The following is a 26279-nucleotide window of genomic DNA, read 5'->3' on the forward strand; positions in this document are numbered from 1 at the left end:
GCCGCGGGCCAGGTGGCGCGCAGAGCTCGGCGGAGGCCCTGCCGGGGCGCCCCGAGGTAACAGTTCCACGTGGAGGGGAGGAAACTTTGCGCGCCCGGGAGGTTGTGGCGGCGCAGGGACGCAGTGGGCTGCGGCCGCGAGATCGGCGGCTCAGCCAGGCAGGGAAAGAGAGCCCCGCAGCCCGGCCGCGGGACGCGCTCCCAGCCCCCCGCCCTGCGCACCCCACCCCCTTTCCTCGGCCGCGCACGCAGCGCAGCGGCCCCTGTCAGAAACGGCGGGATCCGCCCGGCGAAGCAGGGCCGACTTGCACCCAGGACCCTGGGCCTCCGCCTTCTCCGCTAAGCCTCGGAGAAGCATCCGGCCCTCCCCTCCCCCTGAAGAGCGACGCGGGCGGGCAGGACGTCCCGGGAAGGCCGGCCGCTCGTGGCCACGTCCTGGCCCGGCCCGGGCGCGCCGAGGAGCAGAGCCAGGGGCCGGCGTTCGCTCCGGCTCCCTCTCCGGCGCGCCGGAGCCGGGGGGTGGCTGCTCGGGCTGCATCGGCGGGGGCAACGCCTTCTCAGACCGGAGCTTCCCGCGGCGCTCCGCAACTCCACTCCGCTCTGGCAGCGGCGAGCTCGCCCGCCCATCAGGTAAGGAAGGCTGCCCGTCCTGGGCTCTGGCTCTGGCGGGCGTGTTTCTGAAAGTGGAATTGAAATGCATCCAAGAGTGAGCCGGGCCAGTCCCGGCTCCTCCCCGAGGCGACTCCTCTGCTCCTCCAGACATTCCCGGCACTGGCCGACCGGCGGGAGGACCTCCCCACGCGCCCCGCAAGCCAGCTCCCGCGCGCCCCCCAGCAGCGCGCCGCGCCAGGAGTCCGGAAGCAAGAGGGACGCTCCGCAAGTCCCTTACCCTGCCCCTTCCCGAGCCCAGGCAGGTGAGGGCCCACCCAGGCGACCGCGGCAAAGGGTTGCACATTCCGTCGTCCCGCGTGCTTGGGCCCGGCCGCGCGAGGGAGGACACCCAATGCTGTGATGCCCATCACACCGCAGCAGCTGGTTTCCCGCAGACATCTCCCTAGGGCCCGCGTTCGTACAGGTTGGGGCGGAGCCGGACTCGGGATGGGAAACCTGAGGCTGGGGACAGGGGAGGAGGGTTGGAGTAGGAGAAACGCAGTTGGGGGGCGGAGGCCTAAATACAAAACGCGTTGACTTCAAGTGAAATCAGATCAGTCTGAGCAGTTCGCTGCGCCTCGTCTCTCTCCTCCCATCCCTCACTGCTCTTGGCTGGACTCTATCCCCCCGGCTCATTCTGGTGGCCCTGGACACTCCCTCGGTCTTTTCCCAGGGGTGTGGCAGCTGCGGGCGCCGAGTCCCGGGGGCACGGACGCCAGACGCCTGGTTTCCTCTCCACTTACAGGTTCTCCCGGCGCGGCCCGAACATGCTGGACGGCCTGAAGATGGAGGAGAACTTCCAGAGCGCCATTGAGACCTCGGCCTCTTTCTCCTCACTGCTGGGTGAGTGTTCAGGCCACGCGCCCCGGGCGCACCTTATTTCCGCCAGGTCCGGAGCTTGGAGCCCAGCTCTCTGGGACCCGCTAGGCGACCGAGGAGCTACAGTCCCTCTTCCCGCACTCAGCTGAGCCCACTCCCTGGCTCCGTCAGTCCTCTGGAGTCGTCCCTCCCCAAATAAAACCCACAAGCCGCCCCAGGTCTCAGGCGCGGGGCACTGAATTCCCTCTAGTCGAGAGGAGCGGAGAGCTAGTTCATAGGCGTCTGAGTGGCAAGTGATTAAAAGTACCCAGGGCTGGGTTTTTTTAATCACGGAGCTGATGGACGTCTCTTAAATGCCATCCTTCCTCGGAGGCCTGTGTCAAGCATCTCAAAGCCGAGGCCGGGAGCGCCCAAGTTCGAAGCAGCTTCTCGCCCCCACCAACCCCAACCCCAATTTCAGTCTTGGGCACGGCCGAGGGGCTTTTCCGGGCCGGTGGGCAGCGCAGCGCGGGGATTAGCCCGCGCGGCGGGGCCCTCGCTTCGGCTTTAATTAACTGGAGCTAGATCTCAGGTCCAGCGGGTCCCTCCACCCCCGCCCCAACCCCTCGGTGACCGCGGAGGAGCAGCGAGTCAATGGCCCCCGAAGGGCGTCAGGCTCGGGGCTCCCAGAGTTGAGGCCAAGGGTTCTCATTACCGGGTTTTACCCCGCCCATGGCGCTTTTCAGGTTTGGGGAGCAGGTGTTTTATGTTTAGGGATTTTTTTTTTAAGCGGGAAGGAGTTTTTCGTTTTGTCGTTTCAATCTCTTGGCTCTTTCCCTCCCTCGGGACCGCCATGGCCATGGTTAAAACGTTTCGGCTGGAGACACTTCATACAGAGAGGCATCCCCAGGCTCCCCACACTCCAGACGAATCAAAATCACGCACCTACACCTAGAGCTCCCTTCTTCCAACGCGCCTTTCCGCAACCTCCGAACCTAGGGGCCCCGGCTCGGCGGGAGCTCCTGGGGATGTCCTCCACAGGCGTCACATTTAGCCCGGAGCCTCCCGCCTGGCCCACGTCGGCTCCCAACGTCCCAGTCGTGGCCGGGGACGCCGAGACCCGGCTGAAAGAAAACAGAAGGTTCGCCTTGAGAACCAGCTCGCTGCTTCTCCTGGCCCTCCTTGCCAACTCCCCAAAGCCACCCGCTCCGCTTCCAACTCCGAAGGAGAAAGCGAGAAGTGTATTGCAGGGAAATGGGCCGGGGTCTGCCTTTTGGCACAGCATGCGCAAGGGCATTGTTACCGTGGGACAGGGCCACCTTGAAATAGCTGTGAAATGTGCCACCCAAGGCGGCCAAGTAGCACCCCGAAGAAGGCACCTCTGCTTCCTCAAGCTCAAGGAACCAAACAAATACTCCAGGGAGCAGGACAGAACGGTTCAAGCCACGCACCGCTACTGCGCGTGCCCGACTGACATAGGGAGTCCGGGCCGGAGGTCTCCAGGCGCGGCTTTTTAACCGTTTGTTTTTTCTTCCCTGTATTTTGACGCTTCTTAATTACGAACAACCCATCTGCAATTTGCACGGCCGCCAAGAGGCAGCAGTTGGGTGTTCGTTGGTTTGAAGAACACTGTGCCTGCCTGGGGGCGACGTGGTATTTTTTTTCCCGTGTACCCACGGGACATTTTAAGAAGATAAAAGAAATTTTAAAGTCTGTTCCAACCCCCCCCCCAAATAAAATTGCGTTTTAACGAAAGAAAAAAGCGGATGGTTCTTACTCATTCTTTGTTTAAAAAAAGTCAAGACAGACAAGCATAGTGAGTGATTTAGATTAATTAAGATGCGATAAACCTGGGAGCGCACATTTATTTTTAACCTAATTTTCCAGGATGCGCTCACGCTCGCGCGCATACCTGGGTACGTTTGACAATTAAGAGCTGCTTATTAATTTCTATCGCCTCCCTAACTAGGAACGAACTTCCCACGAAGTCCTGGTTTGTTAGAAACGCCGCCACTTAGATTGGCTAGATTTTTCCAAGTCCCAGCTTGGTTGATGAGTTGAGCACTCTCCCGGGGATGGGGGCATGCTGGAGCCCGGGGTGGGGGTGGGGGATCCGTGGGCCTGAAGGAATGGAGAGCGGGTCTCCACTGGGTTTTGCGGGGTTGACCGGCTCACCCGCGATCTCTGTTGCGGCTGCAGGCAGAGCGGTAAGCCCCAAGTCTGTCTGCGAGGGCTGTCAGCGGGTCATCTCGGACAGGTTTCTCCTGCGGCTTAACGACAGCTTCTGGCATGAGCAGTGCGTGCAGTGCGCCTCCTGCAAAGAGCCCCTGGAGACCACCTGCTTCTACCGGGACAAGAAGCTCTACTGCAAGTATGACTACGAGAAGTAAGTGGCCGCGCCACCGAAGCGCGCCCTCCGCTTCGCCGTCGGTTGCGTCGCGACTTCGACCTTTCTTTACCCTCTCCTCTTCCGAGAGGGACCCACACTCCAGAGACAACTCCCCTGCACCCGCGCCCTGTGTACAGCCCTGGACAGCGGGGATCAGCACCAGTGAGCGCAGCCTTGGTCCCCGCACCGCAGAAGCGCGCGCTGTGGTCGCTGTCCCGGATCTGCTCACTTAGCTTTCAGTTCTCTTTAGGCCTTATTTCCTTGATTCGACCGTTCCCAGCCGCCACTGCTTTGGGGTCTCTGACCCTTGTGGGCTTGGTCTCCCTGTTTACCTGGTGCCCCTGGGGGTGGGCTGGGGTGGAATGTGGGAATTATCAGTGACGCTTGCCTCTTTGCTGGTTCCCGCTCCATCTAACTCAGGTGTCTGGGTCACCCTCGTGCTGGTGCGGGGCGAGGAGGCTGTCAGGAGCCCCTGGCTTCTGTCCCCTGTGTGCTGTGTCCTGTTCGGTTTTGTCCACTAGAGTCGGGACGCTGCTGCAGCTCCGAGCTAAGCGCATGACCGGTTGCTTTGCCTCTCCCTGTCCCCCTTCGTCCCCTTTTCCCCCTCGGGCGCAGGGGCGGTTAGGACAGAAATTGGGGACCGACAGAAATTGGGGACCGACCTGACGCCCCCTCCTCGATCCTGCGCCTCCACCCTAGCTGCGGTCAGGGTGTGTTTTGCTGCCTGCCAACGCGGCGGGCTCCTGCCAGTGGACCTGCACGTTCTGGTGTGTTCGAGGAGGATTCCGAGCCAGGTGTTTAAGAAAGTGGATTATTTCGAATCTACGTTTCTGTAATGCCTCAAACCTGAAGGAGAACAGGCAGTGGGAGCTAGACAGATTTTCTTGTTCTCGCCGGGCAAGGAACTCAGAGGATAAGAGGAGAGGGAACTAATTTTTCCTTGTGACAATAGCTAATGAGTAGGAGCATTGGCTTTGCAGGGCCGTGGAGGGGTTTGAAGGAGAGAGAAGTGGCTGAAAGGGAGGCCACTGTTTTGATACATTAGGGCTGGGAGCTGTAGGCGCGCGTGTGCACGCGCAGAATTTTGAATAAAAGGATCTGCACTTTATGATGGCAGCCCAGGGAGGGTTGGCGTGCATAGAAAAGCAGTTCCAGGGAAAACACAGTGAAAGCGGGTGTGCGACAGCACCCAGAAAGAGCAGAAAAATGTTCGTTTCTATGTTGTCAGGACTATGAGACTTACCACACAGGATCAGAGGTATTAGACTTACGGACAACACTAAAATTATTTGCACTATGCAGAGTTCTTTTGCCACAAAGCGCTTGAATTTTACCCCTACGTGGAGAGTACCCTAGGCATTTTTTAGTATTGTCTGGGGAAAATAATACGTCTGCATTTTTCAGAACGAAAAAGAATATGTGCCCAATCTTGGATGAGTTGGGATAGTACAGAAAAATGTAAAGAAGTGAGCACTCCACGAAGTAGTTATTATGGTTAGCATTTTTTGAAAGCAGATGTACCCGTGTCTGTTCTTGCTAGTCTGTCTATTGCCACAGCGACTTGAGTGTAAAAGCACACAACCTTTAGGTAATGAAGTGGATTTCACCCACACAGCTCCATGTATCATCTTCGGATAAAGCTGTGGGCTGGATTGCTCGCTTTTCTCTCGCGTTTCTCATCTGAGGGTTTTGTTATTGTGTGGACCCAATCTTTATCTTTCTGCTTACCAATCACTGAAGTGTCCACATCCTTCAGGCACAACAGGAGCAAACTCAGAAGTATCGGAGCTTAGGAAAGGATTTGAGTTGTGAATTTCTATTCTGTTTGTTAAAAAAAAAAAAATCACGAATCAAAGAAGGCTTAAGGGTCAACACAGCTGTCTGGCCGTCAGATCTTCTTTAAGGAAGTCAGGCTGTGTCAAGAGGAGAAGAAACAGTTGTTGGAAAGTACTTAACACAACAATGTCCCTTCCAGCTCAGCCCTTCAGGTTTGGTGGGGTTTGGGCTTATTAGCCCACGAGGGTCAGTTCTCCCCGCACAAAGCTATTTCTGCAAAGGGAAAATTGCAGGGATCAACTTGCCAGCTGTTGGCCAGAACTAAGAAGATTTCATAGAGGGGTGTGACCTACATTGTTCAGAAAGGTGTTGATGTTACAATGGAGGCTTATAATTTTCATGTAAAAATCTAGTTTGAAGCAATCTTGTTGCTGGTACTCTTTTGCTCATGGCACCGTCATTACTGGTCTGTGCCCAGCCTTTCCATTGCTTCTTAGATTCACTTAGATGAATTTGTTCCTTTTTAAAAATTCCCCTTTTCTCCTCTGTTCCACATCCCAATTTCTACTCTTCTTCTAATAAAATAGCATTTTAACTTATTTGATAATCTGAATGGTATTAACCTCTATGATAGTGGCTGAATGAGAGAAAGAAAATTGCTTTTTGTTGTTATTTAGGCAGAGGGCACATTCCTTTATTCAACAAGCTTTTTATTGGGCTTCTATATGCAAAACTTTGGACTAGGTGAGGAGAGAATATTCAGAAGTCAAAAGCCTGCCTTCAGGAGACTTCTAGCCTAGCACTTTTTTCCATCTGTGTTGTTTTAACTGGCACCTATTTCTTGAAAGTCTCCTCTGTAAGAGTGCAGGACTCAGTATTGCCCAGAGGCCATGTGGGATGACCAGGCTTTTATCCCCAAGGGGGACACAACCCAACTCTACACAATAGCCAGGACAGAATCACACCTTTCCTCCCTACTGCATTTATGAAAGTAACTTTGCCTTTTTTGGGGGGTGGAGAGGGGAGGTGGATCTTTTAAAAACTAGAAGCCCAGATAAGATAAATGGAGAGGAAAATGAGATGGAAGTTAAGTGGTAGGGCAATGATGAGATCTTAAATTATGGGGCACTTGAGAAAGAGTGTATGTTCAGGCAGCATCTTCCTCTCCAAAATTAATAACGTCCAAATGTTATTTCTACACATTGAAATGAAAGGCTAATAAATGGTTCGTTTGAAGTCTTCAATGGGCTTATATATTAACAGAGTGGGCTTGTAATTGTCTTAGCCGTTTGTATGTGCATTTCTGGGTGTTGGGCAGTTCTGCATTTGGATTATTGACTGTGTATTCATGGTATCAGGCAGCCAGTTAAAAAGGTGAAAACTGTATTTTAACACTTAGTTGTTATATATTCATAATGTCAAACATCAAGCTTTTCTAATAAAAAAAAACCAACAAGGGCATCTTGGGCACAGGACAGCTCATTGGAAAATTTCAGAATGTCATATTCATGCATTATGACACCCTTTAGAATACATGTATCTTCTGATTATCCAAAGCAAGCATTTAAGGCAAGAGTGGCCAACACTGAGTTGTGAACCCTCAGAGAGTAAAACTGCAGTCCACATCTGCTGTTCAATAAGTCGTGAAAGAAATCTAGCTTGGTTAGGTGGGATGATGGCATTTACAAAGCTGATGAAGATGTGCCATATCGCATCAAGCATCGGGGTGCTATAGGTGTGGATGTTGAGGGGCTGGAGTCAGCTGTCTCCCCGTTCCTGAAAGCTACCAGACAACCCAAATATTTTCCAGCCTGCGGGACTTCTATTTATATGGCTGTTGTTCCCCATTTAACTGAGTCCTCTGCGATCTAGTTAGTTTTGAGTTTTCCCTGAATTTGTTCCAAAGAAATGCTGTAGCTGGACTTAAGTCTGAGACAGAAGAGACTGCTGAATAACAGGAGTGTGGTAATACAATGGATAATTAAGCCTTCTGGAAAGGATCCCACATTTAAATCAAGTTTATATTGTTTCTTTCATGTGCCTGGCAGCTTGGTGGGTCAGGCGGGGCCCTCTCCCCTCACATATGAAGTTTATCATTATCCTCTGGATTGTTCTGGACATCTAAGGAGCAGTGTGGGATAGTATTGCTGTCATCAGGGCTGTTCTCACAGCATCATAACTCCCCACATGTCAGCAAATCACAGGCCTTGGGAAACCTTTCCTCAGAGGGCTGGTCCATGTTTTCTTTTCTTTCTCCTGGAGCAGCCCAATTTTCCAAAGAAAGTGGCTGAAATGGGGGAAAGTGGATATCACATGTAGATCTTTCTCTTTATCCTTTTTTTTTTTTGACCTACTGATTGATTGACAGCCTTGGGGAGAAAACAATTTTAGTAATGATCTCTATTAGGGTCAGTAATGAGTGAATTCTGCATTTTATCAATGTGGTGTAGGCGGAATGTGTGTGAAAGGAGGAGTTAGTTTGATTTTATTACTGTGACATTACTTGGAGATCAGAATTGGGCATGCAGTTACTCATAAAAGAAACCCAAGATAAAATTACAGAGGCAATTGTTAGAGTTTTGCTCTACTTTATCTTTTGTTGGCCCCACTCCTGGCACAATAAAATTTAAGGAACATGAAAATCAAACACAGCTAGGTAATAAATTGATGTCTGCATTGAATTGTAGGAGGCTTACCTCAGAATAAGTGCGGTGCATGGATTGTGGCTGTGTTCGAGCAGGCAGACTTAGCTCTTTTTGTTTTTGGTTTTAATTTTAGAGGGTGATTGGAAGCATTTTCTGCTTGTAGGTGCTTTCTCTTTCTATATGTGTTCGTTCCTGGTTGATACTTTCTCGGAATGTCAGACATAAAATTCTGAAATAAAATTAGATAGCAGGAGTTAATAGTGTTATGGAAATTAGAATTCTAAATATGAACATTGCTTTTGATTGTAGACTTATGCAGTGTTTTGATCCTTAGATAAATGCAACACTTTAAAAAAACAGTTATTTTCCTCTTTGGTGTTACATTCAGATTTCTGACAATTCATTGTCTTGCCTTTTAGTTTCATTTTTCTTATTTACAACTTCTGTATTAACTAAAAGACTGTTACCAACTTAAGGGAAGTGTCTTTGTTGTAGCTTTTCTGGTTTTCAGAAGGTTTTTGGAGCTAATGATTGGGTCCTGTTTTTCTGATGAGAACAATTCATTTATTAATTCATCAGCTAATTTTTTAAGGTCAAAGAAATTATTTGGGTTATGGTGTTTAGAAGTGAGCAAAGAGCCAAGGGTTTAAAATACTCATTACACAACCAGAAGTTTATTTAAAGTTCTTAGACTAAATGCATCTTACAAAATGTTATTGTTGAGTTTTATCAAGTTCATGTTGATTTGATTATCAAGTACACAATTGTGCCACACTGGGAATGAGTGATGGGAAACAAAGTGCCGTCATGTCCATAGTAGACAGATTTAGAAGAAATTTCTGCCTTACCTACAGTGTTAGCTCTACTGGTTTTTCATTTTTTAAAACATGTTGTGGAAGTGATTTTTAAAATGCTCTTTCACATCTCCAGAGAGAGTTTCTTAGGTAAGTTACTTGCAGGGTGAGATAAAGCAGGTTGGGGGCTGGATGGAGTGGGGCTTTCCTTGGGAGAGCCTTGATCTGTTCCCAACAGGCCGGAGACTTCTCCTTAGGAATACCCTGAATGCTTTTCTGGAATTCTCTTAGGGATGTCAGAACAGTGTTGTTGCCAGCAGCTCTTTTAGACTTGGTTTGGGGAGGTAGCGATTTTAGGAACAATTTTTAGAAAAGGTTCCTGAGTGACCGTCAGAGAGAACAGAGGAAAAAAAGACCCTTGTCTATCTCATGTCCCTGGGAGTGGCCTGTTTGCTGGAAAGAGCATCCGACTTCATGTTCCTTAGGATTTGCATTTTCTCCTTAGCCTCTTTGCCTAGCATGATATGGGACATTTTAGTCAACTTATCACAATTAGAATTAGTTATGTTATCATTGACCAGTGTCGACTGCCGCTTTGTGTCTCTTTGTCGTATATTAAACGAAAGCTAGCCAACTGTCTAGCTGAAATGGAGCAAACACCTTCCAAATGTCAAATTGTTATTTTTGTACAGCACAATGATCTGTCTCTATATTTTTAACTAAGATGAAATTAATAAAACTGCCATGGCCCTGGCATTAATTAGCAGGAGGATTAGAGCTATATCGGCTAGAAAGGAGGTGTAAACACCATAATCTGGCTACATGTTTGTTTTCACACTACTGAAAATAAATAAAATGAGACTTAGGATAGGGATTAGGTTTCTTTTGGCATTAGACAGCAGATGCAATTGGAATGCAGTAGAAACAGTGAGGTACTAGGGGAGACATTGTGTAAGGAATGCAACTGTGGCCCTGCATCGGTTTCCTACCCTGTGGGTCCCATCACAAACACCACCCCCCCAATCTGAAGTTTTAAAGAGGATTTTGGGAACCCACCTCTGTGCTGTTCCTTTCAGTGGGGGACGAGGCAACCAAGTCATCTGTAGAGCTTATCACCTGGCTGTCATGCCTGGATTGGCCAGAATTGAATGAAACCATGGCCAGATTCCCTATGATTGCACCATTATGTCATAACAAGTTCAAATATGAAGTAGACTGTGCTTTTCCTGGTCCTGTAACCGAAGCCACATGACCGGAGTTGATCTCTTTCAACCTTTCAAGCTACCAGTTGGGGATCCTATTTTGGGATAATAGCAAATATGTCTGGCTCTTCTGGCACTAGGCTGCAGTGCCTCTCTACCCCATTAGACTTGTGTTTGATCGCTCTCGTCATGTAACGAATGAGCCCTGGTAGGTATCTGGCCACTGTGCATTGGATCACCTTGACTGACTTGTCTATATTAAAAAAAAAATTGAAAGCATCCAGCCTTGCTGGGAATGTAGCACATGCTAAATCTAGACTTCACATCTGGCCCTGCCCCATTCTGCTTGCCCACTCCTATGCTTGCTCTGTGGACCTCTGTTAACTTGACTCTTGCAAGCACCAGAGACTACTTAAATTCCATCTCATCAATAGCCTTATTTCCTTTGTCCCAGGCCATCTTTGTGGACTGTTAGTGCCCCTTTGAATATCTTACTTGCAGGAACTGAAGTAGCCTTTCAGATGCACAAAATAGTGGTTCTGCTATGTGATCACCCAGTTAAGGAATAGTTACTGGATGGAGCTCAGATAAATAGTTGGTGAAGGGTGTTACTCTCATTTTACATGTTCCTCCTTGGTCAACCAAAACCTTCCTGAATGTTCCTGGCACCTAAGTGGATGCTGAGTTGTATTTGGCCACAGGGTGTGTCCTGGGGGCAGGGGAGGGTCCGAGAGGCTGCATCTGGTGCTGTCACCAGTAAGACAGGAGGAGGACTCACTGGGTGAGAATGCTGGTTAGCCTTCTGCCAGGCTTTGTGTCACTCGCTCTCAACTCTGCAGTTTCTTTGAAGATCTCACTTCTCCATCCTGGAAGGAACCCCCGTTGTCTCTGGACCACCTGGTTCTGCTGCTGCAAGAAGTGCTCCAACTGCCTTCCTAATTCCATCCCGCCCCTTCAGTTACACCTCCACCACTCCTGGACTCAGTGCAGTTGCTCCTTCCTTGTGGAGCCTCAGGAGCCTTTAAAAGGATTTTTCCAAACAAAACAAAACAAAACACCCCCTCCCGAACTCCAGATTAGCCTCTTAAGCTCATTAAAGTTCCTTTAAATACCAAAATGTTGGGCTCCTGGGGACTATACCCCCAAACCATATTTTCATTCTTAACATTGTTGTCATTCAGTGTGCAGCAGATTAAGGCCAGCTCCCTCTGGGACCAGCAACAGTGCTCCTTCTCTCCACGGGAGGGTCCGAATATGTCTTTGTTTGAGCACCAGCACAGCCCAGCCTAAGTAGGGACTCATGCCAGTGTGACCTGGGCTCCCTGCTCTGGGCTGGAAGAAGAGTTTGATGTCTCTCCCCAGGATGGGGCACAGGCGAGGGTGTGGACAGACAAGTGGTCTCTGCAGTGGTAGGAGCCTGGCTCTCACTGGGCCCTAACCCAATCGCTGGGGAGAACCAGGAATGGGCAAGTGCTTTGCTGGCTGGGATTGAAGAGCTGTCCGTGTCCTAGAGAAATGGGGGCTCTGGGAGCCCTTTGGCCCAGGCCTCAGCAGCACAGAAACCCAGTTCCCCTGCATTCCGGGTCCATAACCCTCCAGAGGTGGGTTTTCTGGCCACACCTGCCTTTCATCTGCTTCCCCTCCTCTCCTTTCAGCCTCCTCTCCAGAGAGTCCTCCTTAACAGCACCCCACCCCCTCTCTGTCACTTCAGACTTCCTTCCCTAAAGCTGGCTCTTGGGGAGGCTTTCTGGTTTTGACAGTGGAACAAATCCTTTTTAACATAACCATCTAGAGTTCTCCCCCCTGCTGCTGGCTCCCCCCCACCCTTTCTCTCCTTGTCCCTCCTCACATTGTGTCAGGGATTCCTTTTATGCATGTGTTCCCCTGAAATGACAGCCACCATCTTCACAGCAATACAGGCACAGCTCTGCAGAGGCAAACCAGCAGCAGTGCCAGGAGGTGGACTTGTGGAATCCACAGGGGAAGGGCAAACCAGAAAACCCTCCCCTGCCTTCCTTGGTCCTTGTGCCTCTCTTTCCTCTGGAGCTCTGTGCTCCTTAAATCCTTGGGCTCACCCTCCAGTGCAGGTTTTCTGACCCCATTTTCAGGATCGCAAATCGGCTTTGTCTTACGCTCTGAACTCATCTTTGTGACCTTTGAAATTTCGAATGACTCCATGTGCAACTTGGAGCCTGCTGTCACATTGGAGAAGATGACAGGAAGTGATTCACAATGGGATGTATGTGACAACATGGTATTCTTCTGAAGACGCTTTCTAACTGCGAAGATGTTCAGTCAGAGGAGCTGCTATCACAGGGCAGACTTTCAGACTGTAGGATGGGGCCAGTAGTGGAGATGATTTTGGGCAGAATGCAAATTATGGTTTTTAGGAGGCTTCCCTGTTTGTCCATGTGAAAGCCTGGCCATGATTTGGTACCACCCCCTTTCTTGTGGGTTTCATTTTCTTTGTGCTCTGTTGTTGGCAATAGACATAAAAAGTCTTTGGGTATAGAGTAGTATATAAGATTGGGTATCAGTTTTTTTATATATATATGAGTAAAAACCTATACGTATTCTTCAGAATGTGTGCAATGGCCTTCCACAGTATGGTTAAAAACATAGTGCTAGCGGCTGGCATTATGGCTTAGCAGGTTGCGTCCTGGCTGCTCCACTTTTGATCCAGCTCCTTGCTAACGTGCCTAGGAGGACAATGGAAGATGGTACAAGTGAGTGGGTCCCTGCCACCCAGGTGAAAGATTTCTTTCTCTTTTTGTCTCTGCCCATTTTTCTGGAGTGAATCTTAAACACACACACACACACACACACACACAGTGCCATGGTCCCATGTACCTGGGATCAAGTCCTTGCTGCACTCACTGTTCATCACCTGTGTTACGTTGGGCAAAGGTCTTACTTTCTCTGTGTCTGTTTCTTTTCTCTAAGACAGGGAGAATGGTAGCACCATGCTTCTAGGGTCATTTTGGGTTAATACTTACAAAGCACAAAGTCAGTTCTTGGCTCATAGTAAATGCCCTAGAAGGACTCGTTGAGAACAAAAATGATCCTTTTCGGGTTTCAAAGAGGTTTCACGTATGTAATCACTGTTGATCCTCAGGGCAATGTTCCAAGTTAGAAAGTTTCAGTTTTTCCCTCTCACACTTTGTAGCCGAGGAAACTGAGGTTTGCAGAGTTTAGGAAGTGGCCTGAGGTCCCGCTGCTGGTAGAGAGAGAAGCTGGGATGCTCTCCCCAGCCGTGACCCCTGGTCCCATGGCCTTTCCACTAAATCACACCATCTGCTGCTTTATTCTGGTGTTCACACCCCAGTGAGATCACAATTCTCAGTTTGTCCTGTTGAACCAGCTCTTGGAAAACAAGTCCCCACCTGCTAGATACTTGAGCTTTCAGGCAGCCTTCTGTGGTCAGCTGTTTCGAGTATTCTGTGGTTTTAAAGGAAGTTTTCAAGGTTGAGGGGTTGCCCAAGTGTGTGTGTGTGTGTGTGTGTGTGTGTGTGTGTGAGTGAACACTGCTGGGGTGCGCTCATCCTTCCTGTTGGTCAAGCTCTCACACAGGGACAGCCCTACCCTGGCCCACCCTCCCAGCCCTTGCCACCTGCACTGGACTCTGCTGTCCTCTAACGTAACAGTGCTTTCCCACCGGAAGAGGAACACAGACAGCCAGCCGCACTCTTCCTCTCCAGCTCCCAGGGTTTGCTGTTGGTGACTTTTGTTCTGGGAGCCCGTCTGCACATTTGGCAGCAGAACTGTAAAATGTCAGATCCAGAGCCTTCCAGACGCAGCTTCCATTGGGACTAATCAGCAGCTGTCCATCCATTCCTGGGATAACCCCTTTCCAAGTTCTCTTCTGAACTGCATTGTGTTTTCAAACAAGTCCCAGGCTTAGCTCGGAAAGATCCCAGTGTGAGCCTGGTTTCCGGAACTGTTGACAATCCTCTTGTTTGTTACTTGGCCTGGCTGGATTGAAAAGTGATCATGGAATTTGGTTTATAAGGAGCACAGGATTCCTGTATTGCCTTGCTTCTTCCACCACTGCTGACATTTTTTTTAAATCTTCCAACTAACTCCAGTCAGTTTTAGAGAGATGAAATGAAAGTATGTCTGAATTTAATCTTTGTCAACTAATGGTTAATGAAACTGAAGATTTTAGGTAAGACATGAGCAGCCAGAATATATTTGCCCTCATTGTACATGGATTTCCAAAATTTGGAATTAAAGGAAACTCCTTTTTTTTAAGCTTTTTTAATATTTATTTGAAAGGTGGAGTTGCAGAGAGAAGGAGAGACAGATTTTCCATTAGCTGGTTCACTCCCCAGATGGCCACATGACCAAGGCTGTTGACAGGTCGAAGCCAATGTCCAGTTGCTTCCTCTGGGTCTCCCATGTGGGTACAGGGGCCCAGGGACTTGGGCCATCTTCTGCTGGTTTCCTAGGCACTTTAGCAGGGAGCTGGATTGGAAGTAGAGCTACTGAGTCTTGAACTGGCCAGCACCCATATGGGATGCTGACAGCACAGATTGTGACTTAACCCTCTGCGCCACAATGTGGCCCCAAAGAGAATCTTAAAAACAGTTAACTCATTGATTAAATCACTCATTTGTTCATTTAATCATCAGATTTATTCTAAGTTCCTGTATATGAAAACGGATAAAACAACACTGGGGACGGGCACTGTTGCGTACTAGACAAAGTTGCTGCCTGCCGTGCTGGCATTCCATATGGGTGCTGGTCTGAGTCCTGGCTGCTCCACTTCCAATTCAGCTCTCTGCTAATGTGCCTGGGAAAGCAGTGGAAAAGGCCCAAGTGCTTGGGCCCTGGTACCTACGTGGGAGACCTGGAAGAAGCTCCAGGTTCCTGGTTTTGGATGGGCCAAGCTCCAACTCTTGTGGCTATTTGGGGAGTGAACCAATGGATGAAAGACCCTTCTCTCTCTCCTTCTTCCTCTGCATCTCTGTAACTCTGCCTTTCAAGTAAATAAATAAATAAATCTTTAAAAAAAAACAAAACAAAACACTAATATGTTAACAGTCTAGCAGAGGCATAAACAGATGCTTTATAATGAGAGCAAAATTCTTTTTTTTTTTTTTTTGAAGATTTACTTATTTGGAAGGCAGAGAGTCAGAGAGAGAGGAAGGTACACACACACATGCACACACACACACACAGAGAAGTGAGCTCTTCCATTTGCTTGTTCACTCCCCAAATGGCCACAAACCAGGTCTGGGCCAGCCTGAAGCCCAGAGCGCAGAGCTCCACCCTGGTCACTCACATGGGTGGCAGGGGTTCAAGTACTTAGAACATTGTCTGCTACCTTCTTGGGCGCATTAGCAGGAAGCTGACAGAAGCTGAGCAGCTGGCATTTGAACCAGTGCTCTAATATGAGATGTTGATGTTGCAAGCAGTAGCTTAACACGCTATGTCACAGTGCCAGCTCCCCCCATCAAATAAAATTCTTTTAAGAGAGGTATGGTCAGTGAGACAGAGCAGTGAATCTAAATCTCTTTGTTCTGTGTTACTGTTGCTATTCAATATCTTTATAGTGCTTGTCACAATTAAAAAATATAATATACATATACTTTGTATATAGACATATGTATTGTATGTGTATACATTATATGTGTGTATATATAGTTTGTAAAAAATTCATGGAAAATGCACATTATGAAAAAACTATGTATGAATTTCAATTTTTTTTGCACCAAAACAAACTTATCCCTTAATTCTATTTTTCCATGCCTCTTTGAAGTTCCCTTGTTTATGTATTGGTTATTATCTATGTCACTAGATCATGAACTACATAAGGGAAAGCACCTTTCTGTATGGTTTGATTTTTTTTTTTTAATCCTGCTTCCCCAGCATCTTGCACAGTACTTGACAGATAGTAGGCATTTGACAAAGTCTTCCTGCTTGAACAGATAAATTCAACAACCAACTTCTGGGATTGTTGAAAAGGTGTAGAAGAGGTGTTATGTTAATTGTCTCTTGGAGAATGAGTGGGAATGTAGGAAAAAGGGAAAGGGTGGGGGAATTGGATGTGGAGAAAGAAGCAGGAGCAAGTTGATAGCATCCTGAAAAGGAAGCATGTTGGTTCCTGTAATCACTAATCATGGAAATGGTGGTAGTCACAGCATCAAATATATTAGAGAGTGGGCTGGATGTGGACTTCAAATAGTACAAAGCAGTGAGGAGCATTATGTTACATGCAAAGGGCTTCCAACTTCATCCTGTGGCTAGGAGGCAACCAGCAGAGATCTCTAAGCAGAGGGATGGTGTGGGCATACTTATTTTCCAGAAGGTAATTCTTATGGTATATGAGGGCACCAGTAGGAGCCTGGGTAGAGACTGGGCAGAGTGATCCATCAGACAATTGTTGCTGTAGTCTATGGGGGAATCATATGGATATGAATTAAGGTGGAGGCATTGGGGGCTGGTGCTGTGGTATAGTGGTATAGTGGGTAAAGCTGCCAACTTCAATGCCAGTATCCCATTTAGGTGCCTGTTTGTATCCACTGCTCCACTTCCAATCCAGCTTCCTGTTAGTGGCCTGGGAAAGCAGCAGAAGATGGCCCAAGTCCTTGGTCCCCTGCATGCATGTAGGAGACCAGGAAGAAGTTCTGGCTCCTGGCTCTGGCCTGGCTCAGCCCTTGCCATTGTGGCCATTTGTGGAGTGAACCAGTGGATGGAAGATTCCTTTATCTGTCTCTTCCTCTCTCTTTGTAACTGTGAGTTGCAACATAAATAAATAAATCTTTAAAAAAGATGGAGGCATTGGCAATGGAGAGAACAAACATGATAAAAAATATTCCCAACAGAGGATGAATTGAACTTAAGATTTTTAATTGTGGGAAGTAGTGACTGAGAGGGAAGTTTTGAGGATGCTCCAAAAGAGATGAGGTGGATGATCACGTCCATACTTGATACAGGGAATTAAAGAAGTAGAGTAGGCATTTGGGACAGGCAGAGGTGAATAATGAGAATATTATGGATATACAAAGTTACTGCTTAGACATTCAAGTAGAGATGTCCAGGAAGCAATTGTATAAGATTTGCAAGCTAATTTGGACACAAAGCTTTAGATGCATTTTTTTTGACAGGCAGAGTGGACAGTGAGAGAGAGAGACAGAGAGAAAGGTCTTCCTTTTGCCATTGGTTCACCCTCCAATGGCCGCCGCGGCCTGCGTGCTGTGGCTGGCGCACCGCGCTGATCCGAAGGCAGGAGCCAGGTGCTTCTCCTGGTCTCCCATGGGGTGCAGGGCCCAAGCACTTGGGCCATCCTCCACTGCCTTCCCAGGCCACAGCAGAGAGCTGGCCTGGAAGAGGGGCAACCGGGACAGAACCTGGTGCCCCGACCGGGACTAGAACCTGGTGTGCCAGCGCCACTAGGTGGAGGATTAGCCTATTGAGCCGCGGCGCCGACCTAGATGCATTATTATTATTAATAAGAGAAGAGGAGAATACCCAAGGGGATACTTGTGTATAGAATGAGAGGAGGGCCAAGGGTGGAGCTCTGGGGAGCACAGTATTTCAGGGAGACCTCGGAGAGCCTACTGCAGGGAGAACAGTAGGGCAAATGGGGTTCTGGAAGACAAGGCAGTGATGGGGAACTTCAAGAAGTGAGGCCACCTATTTGCCCTTGGAATTGGCAGTTAGTCACTGATAAACTTATAAAGCATAGTCTTGTTAGAGGCATGGGGTACAGGAAGTTTAGCATTTAGTAGGCTGTACAGTAAAAGAAGTTGAAGAAGTAGAGGGTAGACGTGGCCAAGGCTTTGCAGAAGACGGATAGTAAAAGAACAATTGGAGGAAAAAAGATAGTACTTGGGTTGGAGATAGATTGATGGTGACAGAGTATTTTTGAACCTACATGATGGCTCAGGTAAGCTTAGTCAGGAAAGGGAGACTAAAGATTCAGGAGAGGGAGAGGCATCCATTTGGTGTAGGAGAAGCTCAGGGAAGGTCAGAGAGCATCCAGGGCATGGGTCATGCCACTGATTTGCTCTTTCCTAACCATTCTCTTTGCTGTTTTATGCATTTCCCTGTGGATTAGCTAGAACTGATAACCACAGGACAGAGGCTGGCAGTGAAGGGTGTGCTTCCCTTTGCTCCTTTGAGCCTCTCCGGGGGCAGCCACTGTAACTAGCTTCTTTCCCGAGGCCAACCTGGTTCCAGGACCTGGGAAGTGAAGCTCCAGACTATTTCCTTCTTTTTCAGATACCAGCCATCTTTGTGTAAACCTCACTTGTCTGTCTTCTTCCTGTTTCTGTTCTTGATCCATGCAGAGCTCTGTCTGGTGACAGCAGGATCTAAGGTATACCACTTTGGGCCAACTCCCTGGAACAGGTCTACAGGCCTCCCAGGGCTAGCAACCAGTCAGCTGTGCATGGCAAATAGACCTGCTATATGCCTGGCATTTGAAGACCTTTTGCTTTCTGTGACACTTGGGAGGACTCTCAAGAGAAGGGAGTTCAGGATGTGGGCACCGTCCTCCTTGCTGACCACACCTCTGAGCCCCTATCTCCTTACCCAGTCTTGTGCACTTGGGTGACTCAAAGGCTTAGTTCCCTTGCCTGGAGGCCAGCATGATCTAGTGGATAACTGGGTCTTTCAGGATCCTTGAGCCTTAATCTTGTCTTTTCCTCTGCTTTGCTTAGATGGGCCTGAGCAAAACATTTAACCTCTTTGAGACGATCCCATTTACTGCAATTCCTTTACCTGTAACACTCTCAGGTGTGGAGGCTGACAAACAAACTGATATGTGCAGTGGTAGAGGGTTAATTGTCCTGACGGGGAGTGGGTGAGCAGCGGTATGGTTAGATGGGTATTCTTCCTTAGGTCTGTGGCTGTCCTATCCATATGACCCTAGGAAAGAAAAGATGATAGGTTATAAGGAACCAGACCTCTTGCTTCAAGAGGGAATTAAACTGAACTGGTACTGCCAAAGAAGCTAAGTATTTTCCATTGGCTTTGCCTTGGTGGCCAGTAAATTCAGTGGAAAATATATTAGTGATGGGTTATTTGATATCATAGACATCCAACTGATTCATGGAATGAATTTTTCTACTTGTCAACTGGTTGTTAGGGCTTAATTTAGACTGAGCTCAGTAGTGCTAGAAGGGAGACTTGGGTGGAGAACTATAATACAAATGGCAATACTTACTAATATGTGATTTTCTACTTTCCCTGTTGACAGTTAAAGAGCAAGGGCCAAATGGAATGCACTCTTTTAAATGGCAACATGGACACAGTGGGATTGTTGGAAAGCCATTAGTAGCCAAACCTAGTTAATATCAGCTCAGGTAAAGGCTCTCCATCACTGGCCCCTTTCCCTCAACTTAATTATTAAAGGATTAAAGGACTTCCCCAATGAACTCCCTTAAAAATTTAATGATGTGCAGTATTGCAGAGGTCGAACTGTTACGATGAAGTGATTTCAGCTTGCTTTGACATTGCTGGTTAATCAGAGAGGGAAGAAGGTTCCAAGGCTCGTGTTACCTGTAATATGGCGAGACTCACCGTCACAGGCAGTGGGATCAGGGAGCTCACATTCTGAGGTGTGCCAGGTTTTGCTAACTTCTGGGGACAAGACAGAGGGAGAAGATATCCTGCCTGTGGCCCTCCAGTCCATATGGCATCTGTGTAGATGCTACTGGCTCTCTCTTAGAATTGAACAGTACTTTTAGGAGAAGCTCCTGAAAAGAGATGTGTGTAGGGCCTTGATGTGATGTTGTAGTTGTGCATAAGGGGGTCAGTCAGTCCTCAGTAGTCACTTGCAGCCTCATTAAACATGAAGTGTGGGCTTTGAGTTGGCCTTTTCTGATTGTTACAGACACGGACACCAACACCCACACACCCACATGCCACATCCCCCAGTGTACCTGGGGATATACACCTGTGGGATCAGTTGGCAAAGGCAGAGGTGTAACCTGTGGCTGGTGAACTAATTCAAGTCCTCTTGGTTTTTGTGGTAACCCAACCCATTATCCTTAGATTCACCAGCACCAAGGGCTAAGTAACTGGGCTTTATGAGCCACAAGCAAGCTTAACATTCAAGGCCATGGGTATGCCCTGAGTGCTCTGCAAATGCAGGTCTATAATGGAGCATACAGTGAGGAGTGAGGGTATCACAGCACAGCAGTACTGTCCAGCTTGGTGGCTACTGTCTTACTTACCAAGTCTCCATGGCAAGAGGCATTGAGCCTTGCTGACTGTTTTATTGATGAATCGCTCAGCACTTAGGAGTTCTAGACTTCAAGGGTCATTTCTAATTTTAAAACTCTATCTGAGGGCAAGTGTTTAGGTTTATTTTAAAAAAAGATTTATTTTATTTATTTGAATGGCAGTGTTAGAGAGAGAGAGAGAGAGCGAGAGATCTTCTATCTGCTGGTTTACTCCCCAAATGACCACAATGATTGGAGCTGAGCCAGTGCAAAGTCAGGAGCCAGGAGCTTCTTCCAGGTCTCTCACCTGGGTGGCAGGGGCCCAACCACTTGGGCCATCTTTTGCTGCTTTCCCCAGGCTATTAGCAGGAAACTGGATTGGGAATGGAGTAGCTGGGACTTGAACCAGCTTCTATATGGGATGCCAGCATCATAGGCTAGCTTTACCTGCTGTGCCACAATGCTGACCCTAACTTAGCTGTTAAGATGCCTGACTTGCACATTGGAGTAATTGGGCTCAGTATCTGGCTCTAGATCATGACTCCAGCTTCCTACTAATACAGACTTTGGGAGGCAGTGGTGATGGCCCAAGTAATTGGGTTCCTCCCACTCACATGGAGATGTGGATTATGTTCCTGGCTCCTGGCTCGGACCTGACCCTGCCTTGGCTGTTGCCAGCATTTGGGGAGTGAACCAGCAGCTAGCAACAGTCTTTCTCTGTCTCTCTCCTCTCAAATGAATATATTTTTAAATATCTTAAAAAAACTTCAACTCTGGTTGGTACAGCATCTACTGTTTGTTTTGTGAAGCCTATTTCTTGTTTGGTTAAAGTTGGAGTTCATATTATTATAATTTTTCATGTGCCATTACCTTGTAATATTCTATCTTTTTTTTTTAAGATTTATTTTTTATTTATTTGAAAGAGAGGGAGAGAGAGGGAGAGACGGAGAAAGAGATCTTCCATCCACTAGTTCACTCTCCAAATGGCCTCAATGGCAAGGACTGGGCCAGGCCACAACCAGGAGTCTGGAACCCCATCCTGGACTCCCACATGGGTGTAGGGACCCAAGTACTTGGGCAGTCTTCTGCTGCTTTCCCAGGTGTGTTGGTAGGGAGCTGAATCAGAAGTGCAGCAGCCAGGACGTGAACTGGAACTCCAATACGAGGTGCTGGTGTCGCAGGTAGTGGTTTAACTTGCTGTGCCGCAATGCCAGCCCCTCAATCTACCCTTCTGAAGAGTGAACTCGTAGTAACTCAGTTTCTTTCCTCTGTGCTCTGAAATTGCCATTTAATGAAAGATACCATTATTTTTAGGGTAAGATTTAGAATTGTGGTTCTGGCCCTCAGTTTTGATCAGCCTCAAAGATGTGTTTTAACTTATTTATTATTGATTCAATTAATATAGTTTGAGCACCTACTGTATGCTACACATCATTCTAGGTACTCAGGAAGCAGCAGAGAATAACACAAAGAGAATCTCTGACTACACAGAGCTTACATTCTAGAGGGGAAGAAAAGACACAAATAAGTAGAAGACACCTTCCTGAGGCCTGCGTGGTGGCATAGTGGGTTAAGCCATCACCTGTGACTCTGGCATCCTATATGGGTGCTGGGCCGTGTCCTGGCCGCTGTGCTTCCTAACCAACTCCCTGCTAATGGCCTGGGAAAGCAGCGGAAGATGGCCCAAGTGCTTGGGCCCCTGCACTCACATGGGAGACCTGGAAGAAGCTCCTGGTTCCTGGCTTCAGCCTGGCTCAGAACTGGCTGTTGAGGCTGTTTGGGGAGTGAATCAGCAGATGAAAGATTCTCTCTCTCTCTCTCTCTCTCTCTCTCTCTCTCTCTCACACACACACACACACACACACACACACAGCCTCTCAAATAAATAAAAAAAAAATCTTTAAAAAAAGACACCTTCCTGCAGATATCCTCAAGTCTGACTCCCCTGACTCCCCCTCCTCTCCCAGAGCAGTGATCCTCTTTGAGCCTGGGCTGTAATTTCCCTCTTCAGTGGCCAGTGTCTAGCTTGTCCTGCCCATTAGACTGTGAGCTCTGTTGAACACTGGAATGGTTCTTTGTTCACCTGTTTGAGGCCTAGAACATGATTGGCACCTGGTGATTGTTGTGGAAGGCTTGGAGTGATGGAATGAGGTGGTGGAAGAAAGTGCAGGGAGGTGATTCCAAAGTGCTCCACTGGGGCTGAGATGGTGAGGGCACTGGAGGAAGGCTATGGGACAACATGGCTTTTGTTGAATGTGGGTGAGATCATATTCTGCTTTGGAGATGCAGGTTTTTATTACTTAAAGACTTCCCCAGAAGCCAAAAAGGACGGGGAAGTGGAAAGGAGGCAAGTGAGTGAAAAATCCAGCGGCACTGGTATTTAGGAAGTCTGTTTGAATTGGAGGTGTTAAATCTGGATTTCTTTGTAGGATATCTATGAATCCTTCAAATTATTTTTCCAGAAGATAGTGTGTGTGTGTGTGTGTGTGTGTGTGTGCTTCTGGGGAAGAGGGTACATAGATCTGATCAGATCTAGAAGTCGCCTGTGATCACAAATGATTAAGAGTTAGTGATCTGGAAGAAAGGGAAAGTGTTAAGTATTAGGCACCATCCCTCCTGGAGAAAATAACACAGTAAGAATGGAGGGCATGGAATATGTTTCTGGCCTAGAGGTTGGGATGCACACGTTCAATGTTAGAGTGCTCTGGGTTCGAGTCCTAGATCCATTCCTGTGTCCCGCTTCCTCTGGGAGGCAGCAGATGATGGCTCAAGGACTTGGGATTCCTACTACTCATGAGGGAGACCCCAAAAGGAGCTCCTGGCTTCAGCCTGCAGAGTCCCAGCAGTTGCAGGCCTTTGGGAAGTGAACCACCAGATGGAAAGATCCATGTGTGTCTGTGTGACTCTCCATCTCTCTCTTTTGGTGTCCCTGTCTCTCTGCCTCTCAAATTAAAGGAAAAATACTGGAGTGAGAAAGCCTCAGACTACCACCCCTCTGCCACATACACACAGATGGCGACATGCATTCAAATCCTAGCTCTGAAAGGCTCCAAGGAATCTGCCTTCTTATTTCTAAAAGGAAGGAACTATCTATGTTGTAGGGTTGAAAATTATGTGTATTTATAAAGCATATAGTAAATACTCTCAGTAAACAGTAGCTAATTATACTAATAATTTGTATGCTAACGTTTAGCAACACCAGCCAATGGTAGATTATGCCCATATGGGCAATTTTATTCTCATACCAGTGGTTTGTTTCTTTCACTACCTTAAAACCTCAGCATTAGTTTTCTAAGAATTCTCAGTGGAAATACCTAATATTTTAAAAGGATATAAAAGCAGACAGATTGCCTTGTAAAGTAAAAACACACATCAGATTTAAAAAAGAAAAATCAAGAGCAAGAAATACTTGGTCTTGGAACCAGAGCATTGAAACGGATGGAATCTACTTACCATTGTTGATTTATATGAACTGTGATGAACTTCAACTGTGACCATCCAGTATTTATTTGTTACATTCATCCTACACTGAGAGATAGTGAGCAACTTTATTAAGTTTACCCTTCTTTGCTAATTGCAATCATGTGTTGGTAACTGGAGACTGAACCGAGTTCTGACTCGATACGGCTGTCAGGAGGAGCTGATGCACTTGGATTTCACAAACATGTGTGAACTGTCCAAATCTCTTCTTATGTTTAACAGGGCTCCAGTCTTTCTCAGAAGGTGCACATAATGATGAAACTTATCAAGTTATTGTCTATTCTTCATAAACAAGATCCTAAAATGGACCATGGTTAATCAACTTGCTAATACTAATTCAATGAATGAACGCACACTCCAATGTTTAAATACCAAGGATCTTCAAAAAGTTAATGGAAAATATGTATTATGAAAAAATAGTGCATGGATTTTAAAAACATTTTTAAAGAATTACTTTTATTTATTTGAGAGAATTACAGAGAGAGAGAGAGGTCTTCCATCCAATGGTTCACTTCTTAAATGGCCTCCATGACCAGAGCTGGGCTGATTCGAAGCCAGGAGCCAGGAGGTTCTTCTGGGTCTTCCATGTGCATGCAGGGGCCCATGCACTTGCCTATCTTCCACTGCTTTGCCAGGCCATAGCAGAGAGCTGGATCAGAAGGGCGGCTGGGACACGAACCGGTGCCCATGTGGGATGCCAGCACCACAGGTGGAGGCTTAACCCTCTCTATCACAACACCAGCCCTGGATTTCAAAACTTTTGTGCACCAAAATAAACTTTTTTTTTATTTCCATTTTCCATGAATGTTTTAAAGCCCCTTTGTATGAGTATGACATCCATTAATTTATGCATCCACTGTGCATTTTCATAAGGGTGTATTTTCTGTAAGAGTTCAAAGTTTTTGAATTTGTATTTTTTAAAATCACCTACAGTTTCTCTCAACCTTTCTACTAGTCACTTTGAAAGTACTATGCAATGTAAAACTACTAACAGACACAGAGAGCCTAAATGAGTAGAAGGTCATATTTTAAGTAAATGATACAAATCAGTCCCAACTTATAACCATGTCTTCTGTCTTTCTATTTCAGACCCCAAACTAATTTACAAAAAAGATTGCCCTCTAAATTTGAGTAATCCATAAAACCTCTTTGTACAGGGCTGTCATTGTGACTTAGCAGGTTAGGCCACCACCTGCAATGCCTTCACCCCATAAGGATGCTAGTTTGAGGCCTGGCTGCCCCACTTCTGACCCAGATCTCTACTAATGCATCTGAGAAAGTCGTGGAGGATGGCCCAGATGCTTGGGCCCTTGCACCCACATGGGAGACCCAGATGAAGCTCCTGGCTTCAGCTTTTGTCCCAGCCCTGGCAGTTGCCGCCACCTGGAGAGTAAACCAGTGGATAGAAGATGTCACTCGGCCGGCGCCATGGCTCAACAGGCTAATCCTCCGCCTAGCAGCGCCATTACACCGGGTTCTAGTCCCGGGCGGGGCGCCAGATTCTGTCCCGGTTGCCCCTCTTCCAGGCCAGCTCTCTGCTATGGCCCGGGAGTGCAGTGAAGGATGGCCCAAGTGCTTGGGCCCTGCACCCCATGGGAGACCAGGAGAAGCACCTGGCTCCTGCCTCCAGCCGCAGCGGCCATTGGAAGGTAAACCAAAGGCAAAGGAAGACCTTTCTCTCTGTCTCTCTCTCACTGTCCACTCTGCCTGTCAAAAAAAAAAAAAAAAAAAAGATGTCACTCTCTCTTCTCTCCCTCCCTCTGTCTCTAATTCTTCCTTTCAAATAAATAAAATAAATCTAAAGAAAAAAAGGTTAAAAATCATTTTTTCCCAAAGGGGTAGTGTTTCAGTGGCACAATTCAAGGTCAAAATGCTCATTCCCTATGGGAATTCTTACTGCATCAGGGAGGGCTCCAGGATGGGAGCCTCTGGACCACCAGGGACTACTTGAGGTGGACTGTAGCTCTCAGGATGGTGATTTGAGAGTGGCCAGTCCTGGAGGGCTTCCTCCTCTCTTAGTCAGTCAAGAAGTTGACTCTGAGACCCCGAGACCTTATCCCCCAGCTTGTACCACTATCTTTCCAGCTGCTACTTGCTGGGTACAAAGAAGAGGGCACCTACTCTCAACTCCTTTCATAGCCAGGACAACTTCAGCTTAAGAAGAACTTAATGTAAGCACCATTGCACAGTACTTAACATTCCCCATAATGAGTCATATGATTTTGCATGGTAAGTATCAAAAAAATGGCAGAGTGCTTGAGAATCAAACCTGGACTTGAATCCTGGACTTGTTACTTATTAGATGGGTGACCTTAGATGGACTATTTGATGTTTTTGTGTCTTAGTATCTTCACATGTAACATTAGGATAATA

The 26279-nt window shown here is 47.5% G+C and overlaps 1 protein-coding gene across 2 annotated transcripts in view; it reads left to right on the forward strand.

The window, feature by feature from the left end:
• The first annotated feature begins 370 nt into the window (after positions 1 to 370).
• LMX1A (LIM homeobox transcription factor 1 alpha) overlaps positions 371 to 26279 on the forward strand; it is a 165733-nt gene continuing 139824 nt past the window's right edge. The window contains exons 1-3 of one of the 2 annotated variants that reach the window (XM_017345718.3): positions 371 to 629; positions 1396 to 1493; positions 3648 to 3834. In XM_017345718.3, the coding sequence (XP_017201207.1) occupies positions 1418 to 1493; positions 3648 to 3834 (263 nt within the window). In that variant the 5' untranslated portion in view covers positions 371 to 629; positions 1396 to 1417. Of the gene's footprint in view, positions 630 to 762; positions 914 to 1395; positions 1494 to 3647; positions 3835 to 26279 lie in introns of those variants that run through there. The other variant, XM_051858425.2, reaches the window with a different exon arrangement.

Source organism: Oryctolagus cuniculus, chromosome 7, assembly GCF_964237555.1.
Source record: "Oryctolagus cuniculus chromosome 7, mOryCun1.1, whole genome shotgun sequence".
Taxonomy (NCBI): domain Eukaryota; kingdom Metazoa; phylum Chordata; class Mammalia; order Lagomorpha; family Leporidae; genus Oryctolagus; species Oryctolagus cuniculus.